This window comes from Mytilus californianus, unplaced genomic scaffold (assembly GCF_021869535.1).
Source record: "Mytilus californianus isolate M0D057914Y unplaced genomic scaffold, xbMytCali1.0.p SCAF_8, whole genome shotgun sequence".
NCBI lineage: Eukaryota > Metazoa > Mollusca > Bivalvia > Mytilida > Mytilidae > Mytilus > Mytilus californianus.
Window position 1 is genome coordinate 61044594 of NW_026262734.1, and position 9459 is coordinate 61054052.

At 31.1% G+C, this 9459-nt stretch overlaps 1 protein-coding gene across 1 annotated transcript; it reads right to left on the bottom strand.

Annotated features, from left to right (window-relative positions):
* Nucleotides 1-4409: 4409 nt before the first annotated feature.
* On the bottom strand, nt 4410-9194 carry LOC127712986 (uncharacterized). Its single transcript, XM_052219568.1, has 4 exons — nt 9041-9194; nt 7310-7390; nt 5569-5604; nt 4410-4807 (listed from the first exon to the last, which is right to left on the bottom strand). Exons 1-4 carry the CDS (start codon nt 9108-9110, stop codon nt 4503-4505), a joined length of 492 nt encoding a protein of 163 aa, XP_052075528.1. The 5' UTR covers nt 9111-9194; the 3' UTR covers nt 4410-4502.
* Between the last annotated feature and the right edge of the window lie 265 nt (nt 9195-9459).

Consider the following 9459-nt stretch of genomic DNA (forward strand, 5'->3'; position numbering starts at 1 on the left):
AAACTGCTGCGTGATAAAGGAATTAGGTATTGGCAATTCACTTGGAAACTCAACATATACCCTCATGACATTTACCACAGAGGAAAACTTGGATAATCATAGGTCTGTTCTATGTTCCTTTGTAATTTTAACAAAAGATGAAGAACTGTATCTTACATCACTGTATTGGATACCTAAACTACATAAGTGTCCTTACAAACAACAGTATATTGTTGGGTCTTCCAATTGCAAGTGCTCCACGAAACTTCTTTCTAAATTATTAACACCAATTTTATCATGTTTATCAACAATCACAGCCGGGCTTCAAACATTTCAAAGTTATTGTGAAACTGCCTATTCTAGAGGTGGCGTGAATCAGATGTGGATACTCAAAACATCCAAAGATCTTTTAGAGTACAAACAATTTTTTCTGCACTTTATTCAAGTATTCCCCATTCCTAACCAAACGATAAATTGAAAGAGTTGGTGTTGCTTTGTTTCATAAAAAAGATTCTTTTGTACATAAATTAAGGCGTCAGTTTTCTCGTTTGAATTGTTTTACATTTGTTATTTCGGGGCGGTTTATTGCTGAGTATGCGGTATGGGTTTTGCTCATTGTTGAAGCGTACGGTGACCCATAGTTGTTAATTTCTGTGTTATTTGGTCTCTTGTAGAGAGTTGTCTCGTTGACAATCATACCACATCTGGTTTTTTTTTATACGAACGTAGACATAAGTATCTTGTCTAAGTTGGGAAAAATCTTACTCTGTAAAGAATAACTCTGATTTAAACAAAGGGATCCACTCTTTCAGCCTAAGAGTGGATTTGGGATCCACTCTTTCAGCTTAAGAGCGGATTTGTTGCAGATTTTTCTCCCCACCTTTGCTATTCTTTGTCATTTATTCAATTGATATGATAGTAGTTGATGTAATTTCGTATTAATTATGTATTATTATTTCATATTTAATATGAACTTTTATGTCAAATGTTTTATTTGCAAAATGTATTTTTTGCATTTTATGATTTTGAATAAATGACCTTTTTTCGTCAGTTTAGTTTTTATATCATTTAGCAAATCAAGCTCAAACTCTGGCCTGTGTATACATAGTATGATTATGGTATCTAGCTGTCTGTCTTAAACTTCTATCTACGTTCGTATAAAAAAAAAACAGATGTGGTATGATTCTCTGCTGTCTTAAATCATGTTGTTCAGCTTAATTTTCAATTAGCAAATAAAATTGGTTATCTTGTCTAAGTTGGGAAAAATCTTACTCTGTAAAGAATAACTCTGATTTAAACAAAAAAATCTCTGAAACTAACATTATCAAGATGCCTGATTTCTTGATTGACAATGTATGTTTTACGTTTGGAGGACGTGTTTTTCAACAAACTATCGAAATTCCCATGGAAACCAATTGTGGCTCTCTTCTTACCGACTTGTTCCTTTATTATAATGAGGCTGACTCCATACAGGAACTTCTTAGGACGAAAGATAAGCAGTTAGCATTATCCTTTAACTTTAGTTTCCGCTATAGTTGAACGCATCTATCCCATAGAACTAGAGATAAAGGATACAACAGACACAGTTAAGTCTGTCTCATATCTTAACTTACATCTAGAAATTGACAATGAAATTCGTTGAAAACAAAACTGTACGACAAATGAGATGATTTCTGCTTCTCAATTGTGAACTTTCTATTTCTATGTAGCATTATACCAGCAGCGCCTGCATAGAAAGCATATATCTCCCAATTGATACGATGTAATATCTATCATGGTTTCTTTGATAGAGGGTTGCTGCTCACAAGGAAGCTATTAAACCAAGAGTTCCAAACGGTGAAATTGAAATCATCCCTTTGTAAATTTTACGTATGCAATCACAAGTTAGTTGACCATTATTGACCGTTTCACAGATGATATCGGATACGTTCCTTATGTCGTAACTAAAATACCGTTTCCTTTTCAAGAATGTGACCTACAGAATTATACTTTTTTTGGTGGGGTTCGTGCTGCTTAGCATTCGATAGAATGTAAAATTGAATACTCTTGCTTCTCAAGGAAAATGGTAGATATTGTAAATGCAAATACACACGAGCTAGATTTTACTGTAGGCGACAATTTTTATTTATCTAGAAGACCTGTTAGACAAGGGAAGAACTTCCAGCATATTCATGATGAATCGTTTACTATAACATGTCTCGCGAGTGCACATATACTTCGTTTAAGAGATCTAACAAAAAAAAATTTCACCGTCCCGTGCATATCAATAGATTTAAGCTTGCACATATAAGGGTCCCTTTACCAGTACCCTAATTAAAACTACAAACCGATGAAAGTGAAAATTCTATCAGTAAGTCAGACAATAGTTCTAGGTCCGTTGACAGAGACAACTTGAACAATTCTAAGTCTGTTTTTACAGAAAGTGAAGCAATGGATAGAGATGTGGTTTCTGAACATGATACTTCAAATATGAAAAGACAAAAAAGTAATATACAGAAAACCGTGCATTACCGTGATGACAAATTTATTCACCTCAAGAGAATAGTGAAATTATAAGAAAACAATGAACTGAAAGTTAAACGCATTCTTGCCAAATGAAAAGACGGTGCAACTTCGTTTACCTGATTCAGAAAGTAGGAGAGCCAGCACAGAATGCATTTGTGCTACCTTTATCAACATTGCAACACAAAGCCCAAACCTGGCCACTTTCAAGACCACCGCCGTTGATTAAGTAGATATATGTTGAGTAACATTATCGTTCATTCCGCATGATGATGATTGCATCGCCAAAACATTATTGCAAAGTCATATATTGAAAAGTTATTCCAATGAAACAGTCAGATTTATGCATTTTATTTATAGTAAGTGTGAAGAACCTGTTTTTTTTTATATTGATATATCATAAAATTGCTAAAGACTAATTTTGAGGAATCATATTATTTGATTTTTTTTGGTGATGATTGCATCGCTAAACAGAAATAACACTTTGCATACAACAAATATCAACGATTGTGTGCTTTATAAAGTAATGATTGCAAATTTGAAATGTATCTATTTTATATTGATGTCTACATGACCAGTGACCAAACTAAAAATTTGGTTGGGGGATGTTATATACCTCTATTTGGTATTCTTGTAACAGAAAATGAAGGACATAATTTAGCCTGTTTTATGCTATTTAACGAGACTGTATTATTTTCTTGCAGGCGGCGAGCAGTAAGTGTCCTCTGCACGACATGTGGCTGTTTGATGGCAGAAGAATAAAATTGAAATAAGTAAAAGCGTGACTTCAATTCATAGTTCCCCCAGACAACATAAGGATTGAGGCGTACGACAAAACGGTAAACTACTGTCATCTTTTATCGTTACAAAGAATATCTCAGTAACTAAAACGTGGTATAAAATGACAGAATTAAATAAATATTTAGTCCTTTTTAGGGATAAATAGGAATTACTGGAAAAAGGTGTACGTAGTGAATAAACCTTTCAAACATTATAAAAGAGGGGCGTTAGATTGAAGAGGGACATTCAAACTCATAGATCATAAATAGACTGACAACGCCATAGCTTCAAACGAAAAAGACAGACAAACAGTAGTACACAGGACACAACATAGAAAACTAAAGACTAAGCAACACGAACCCAACCAAAAACTAGAATTCAGATGCTCCGGAAGGGTTAGCAGATCCTGCGCTGCATGTGGCACCCGTCGTGTTGACCCCATATTGTGTACACTACAATGCAAACGATGTAAACACAATATTGATAATACATTGTATACATCGCAATGTTCACGATGTAAACAGTATATAAGAGTTGTTACAACGATATTGACAATATATCTTGTTAACATTTTTAATACCGCAATGTAAACAATGTAAAACTACATCGTTACTACATCGCGATGCACACAGTATTAATGTAAACGATGTATACAATATAAAACAGCTGTTACAATGTAAACAACATTGTAAATATCGCGATGTCGACAATATTGTTTTAACATTGTGCACTGAACGGGGATGCGCTTTACATCAACCCTACTCCTAATCCGCATTATTTTACCAATACCATAGCTCCAACATGTTAAACTGAATGCAAGAAGATGAGATGGGTATACAATGTCTCGTAGATTAAAAAAAACATTTTTTATTTTTGAAATTATTTATTGGCAACATATAAGTTTGTGTAAAACATAGAAAGGATCGATGATCTGTTTTGAAAAGGATACACATGTTTTTGTTCTGATAGTTGGATGCTAGAATGAGCGGCGCTTGCTAATGTATTAAACAAACTAGAAAAAAGTAGCTAAATGCGTAAATGTTCTAACATCCCTCAAAATATTGCAATGTTATTCTTTACAATGTTATACAAAGGGGGCAGTATTGTGAAAATATTTAACGACTAGGCAAAAACCAAAGAAAACGTCATATAGTAAAATTGAACATTTATTTGATAAAGCAAAAGACTTCTTGACAGTATTATAAACTCTATCATATGTCTATTGTCACTGCTCTTTTTCCTTACATGTAACCGCCTCTAAACACTAGAATGTAATATCCATTCATCTTGAAATAGATGTAATAACCTCTTTTATTGGATATACTGAACAAAAAATATGAGCTGCTCAAAACACAGTTGTATTTTCCAACCATATATTTGTCTAGCCTTTTCTTGATATGAATCGCCATTTCCCTAGGCTTGCGAACATAAAGTATAGCCTCTCTTGCAAACGTGAACACAGTATTTTTCACTGAGCTACTCATTGTTTGACCTAGTATATGGACAGAACTGTATCTTTTTTGTTTCCTCACCCCTGGAAGGACTTCTAAAATATGAAAAAAATATTTTTATTTCTTTTATCTGAAGAGTACATTTATTAACTACTGTGTATAAGTTTTTAATTATGTTTGATACCAAAACTGTTGTGAAGATGTGGTCAAAACGTCATGGAAAATGAGTATATTCCTACTATTTAAGAAAGGTTTTAGGGTGCTCAAGATTGTCATTTTTATAATTCCTGGCTAACGTTAATGCTGTAAAACATCTATATTCAATACAACACTGGTAAAAAGAATAGTAACAAAAAATAACGAACTCCGAGGAAAATTCAGAACGGTAATTGCCTACTCTAATGGAAAGATCAACAGCTCAAGCACCTCAAACGAATGGATTACAACTGTCATATTCTTGACTGGGTAATATGCATTTTCTGATGTAGAAAATGGTGGATCAAACCTCCTTTTAAATTTAGCTCACACTCTCACTTGTTAGACAGTCGCATGAAATTCAAAATGCAAATGTAAGCAAGCAATGTTAAAAGGTTCTATAGTGTGCGTTTAATGTTAAACGAAAAAAATGATTCGGTACTTATACATCCCTCGGATTTCAAATGTTTGGCTTTGAGCGTTCCTGATGAAGGTAAATCCAGAAAAGCGCTTCGGACGCATGAAATTATTAAACGTGTTGTTTTCAATTTTTCCATAATTTGAGCTTTTTATGAAGATTAAAACTAACGAATTGTATTTAAAAAAAATGAATCAAATTAATTAAAAAAAATCTAAATGTCTTAACAACAATAAAACTTACCTGGCGAATCACTCTCGACATACATCTTTTTTAATCCTAAAATAAAATTACTTATTGTTAGATCATTACGTTAAAGATAAATAGAGCATTTTTGAAAGTGTTTTCTTGTGGTATATCAAAGCTACAGGTGAAAAAATTTTACAAGGGACTGACCGACTGTGGGTACCAAAAGGTGTTTTAAACGAGAAAGAAAAACCTAAAAATATACATTATCGTAATTGTATACCGTCAAGACATATTTTTTTCTGGAATTATTTGCTGGAAGTTGTATTCCATTCTACCGTTTATGTTAAATTGTGATGGTCTTTTCTAATATTTTTATGTTTAGTCAAGTTTGAATATTCATTATCTATTCGTAAAACAGGATGTTTATAAAACAATTAAGAACTATCGTTCTGATCGAAAATTAATCTACAAAAGTATTTAAATATTAAAATGAACATAGTTTTTAAACAACAGAAATTAAATACAGCGAATCATACACTCATTATTGAGTATTATTGCATCGAAGCATGCTTACTTTATCATCTACTTCAAAATATAATTTTATAATAACGTTATTAATTCCGGAATTGTGTTTCTGAAAGAACTTCTTATGTAGGTAAATTCAATATGGTAAAACGTATATACTATTATTTTTTTAATCCTACATGTTTTGTTCATTTTCTGCCTATTAATCCTTCTGATTCATGTTTTGGTTTTGCCTTATCATTTTAATTCAACCAACATGTGATAATAAATATAACCAGAGCAAAATTTCTAGACTCAATTTGTGAAAAGTGTTTTTTCTGTTTTAATTTCAGTTTTGTCACCTCAATAACACATTTTCTGCCCCAAATGTTGTTTTGATAAATTGATAAAAATATAAAAATAAAGTCTTGTGCATATTTTGGCATGAATTTAAATGAATCCAATCTGATGTTCAGTCTCTTAATCAATGTTTCTACATGTAGATACGGCTGGTTAATTTTGAATTTTTGAAATGTCCGCATTGTCGATTGTCTCTGTAAACCCGTGGATTAATTTAAAATATACTATAGTTTTTAAAATATTTAACGAAACAAGATGATATGAAAATAGTATCAATCGAAAGAAGAGGTGCGTTGTTGGGTATGTTTGATGTGTTATTAGATAAGAAACATATATTTTTTAATTTTGTTCTTAAATAATTTAGTTGTATTTTAAACTTTGTAAAATATCTAAAAATAATTTAATTGTGGATGTAACGCGTCTTCTGATTGGCTGACAGTGTTTTGTCTATCAACTCATAGACATAATTTTGTCATGTGACCATGACGTCATCAAAGTTTTTTTTATGATTTACTCCGGTTCAAAATGCAATTTAGAATTAAATTTTAAGGAATGACTGTAATATTAATTTTCTGTCTATTCGACATAACATAAAAAATGTTGTGCACACTTTACTTTAACACGCTACGCGGGTTATTCAGTGTGCACCAAATTTTTTATGTTATTTCAAATAGACAGACAAAATTTAACAGTCATTCCTTAAAGAATAAAACATCTCAAAAAGACGTAAGATAATGTTCTATACATAAGTACTCCATGTACCTTAATGTCAACTTTTTTGCTTGAAATTTTTGGTGAGCAACAACTATTGCTATCTATTTTGTATATCCTTTGAGGAAGTTTTGTTAAATGTAATCCAAGTTTACCCATGAAGTGACCAGGATCTCGAAAAAAATGTTTAACTTTTGAATCGATTTGAATCAATACTTACCATTTAAGGTTTTATTGTCGGATTGTCTCTTGTTTATTTCATAATCCAAGTCAGCTTCAACTTCTGTTCTTTTCACGGGTGCTAAAATATTACAAAACACATTGTGACTAAATTCATTTTTGATTGTCTTTTGTTTACATTCAAAACAAATCAGTTTAATATATAGATCTTGTGAATGTGTTGCAGTTGCAATTTTTTCGTATATTCCTTTTTATTTAGTAAATTAGAGCCATATCGGCAACTGTAAATTTAAGAATAGTTACTGTATGTTTTCTAGAAGCCCACAATTAAAGTTATAAAATAGTAAAACTCAATGTTTTTACACCATGACAATTGATGGTTTTACTTGGAAAATGTATTTGTTTAAGTTTACTTTGATGAATAGAAATATAAGAGTTGTTAATAAAATGGTGTTTTATTGCAAATAATGTCATACGTAGTCTGAAGATTTTGAAGACAATAATATTATTCCAGTAGAATGGTGATGTATTTAGGCAGCAGTATTTTGTCAACGATCAAATCACATAAATCAGTGAGGGAGACACACATTACGGTAACATACAATCCTTAAGATGTAACAGTAACTCCTGAAAAATACTTGTATCATCCACTTCGAGAATGCGCAGTTAGCATAAATTAAATATCGAACTCCAGGGAAAATTATAAACGGAAAGTCCCTAAGCAAATAGCATCAATCTTTATAATGAATAGACATTTTTCAAATTGTTTTGTATGTGACAAATATCACAAACTCTCAGTGAAGACAATTCCTCGTTTTAAAGCTAAAAACTAAATCTTTGTAAAACTAAAGTTGATAATAGTAAAACATTTGGTCGTTTGCAAAAAAGAAATTTAAGTTACAATACCCCAAATATAGACATGTAAACATATCCATAACTCTAATTAAGAAATTTACATAAATATGGTTGTCTCAAACAGTACAGGTATTTCTTTTTCAGCAAACATTTTTAAGTTATATTTCAAATGCATAAAAGGTTAGATTTTACTACATGATATATCTCCTTCTTTACAAATACATCTTGAACAATTGATAGAAATCATTATGTCTTCAAACAGACAATTAAGGGTTTGATACATTTATGTACATATACCAAGATCATATGAGCTGCGAATCAAGTTACATTGTAACCTGTTTGTTTTAAATAAAATTTAAAAACTTTCTTTTGACCATAAATTTTATTTGAACTTACAAATTATTACAGCTATAAAACATGTATGTGTGAGTCTACTCAGGGAAAGGCCCATAATAAGTGAGGAATATGACAGTTGTTTCTATTCGTTTGATATGTTTGAGCGTTTGATTGATTTTGACATGGTAAGGGACTTTCCGTTTTGATTTTTTGTATAAAGTATTAACATATTTTTTAATACTACCTAATGTAGAGATATCAACCAAAAGGAAAACCTGCCTAAGTTCACAAAATATAATGGGAAATGCCCTTCTATTCCTAAAAACCTAATGAGATGTGGCAACGTAGACAAAATGTAAATAAAAAGGTTTTGCATCTAAACATTGTTGACTGAACGAAATTTCATCCTATGATATCAAAACAATATGCAGTCACTATAGTTGTAGAGTAATTAAATACATGTACTTGATGTCATATCAAAATGTCTTTTAAAATGAATTTAAAAAAAAGAATCACATTATTACGATTAAAAATAATATTTAAATAACGAAAGTATAAAATTATTATGTTAACTACTTACTTTCACTGTTTGTTGCATAACAACCTTTCATAAGAAAAGCTGCAAATACGACAAAAACCAATTGATTCATCTTTGATTTTGCTGAAAGTGCACAACAGAATACGATATTCTAATATTTTGAGAACAGATATGTATATATATAATATATATATGATAATATAATAATTATATAGATTTGTAATTGATATGGTTTCATTTTTTCTTATGTATGTAACATTTGGCTACAGGTAAAATATATTTTTATTGATAACATGCAAAAGGAAACTTATCAAGAAGTTGCACACAATGTCATAGGAAGCAGCCCTGTTGCTCGTAATAAAACATTGTCAGTAATTCCAATTGTTTCAACCAGGAAGAAATTGCCAAACAAATCTGAACAATTATAATCCATTAACGTGAATGATAAGAAATATATATTG

Bases quoted from the DNA above. Each gene is read 5' to 3' on its own strand.
- LOC127712986 (XM_052219568.1), bottom strand. From the start codon at position 9,110: ATGAATCAATTGGTTTTTGTCGTATTTGCAGCTTTTCTTATGAAAGGT. The intron at 5,605-7,309 runs GTAAGTATTGAT...ATTTTATTTTAG, and splicing joins CGACAATAAAACCTTAAATG to GATTAAAAAAGATGTATGTC. The intron at 4,808-5,568 runs GTAAGTTTTATT...TTCATATTTTAG, and splicing joins TGTCGAGAGTGATTCGCCAG to AAGTCCTTCCAGGGGTGAGG.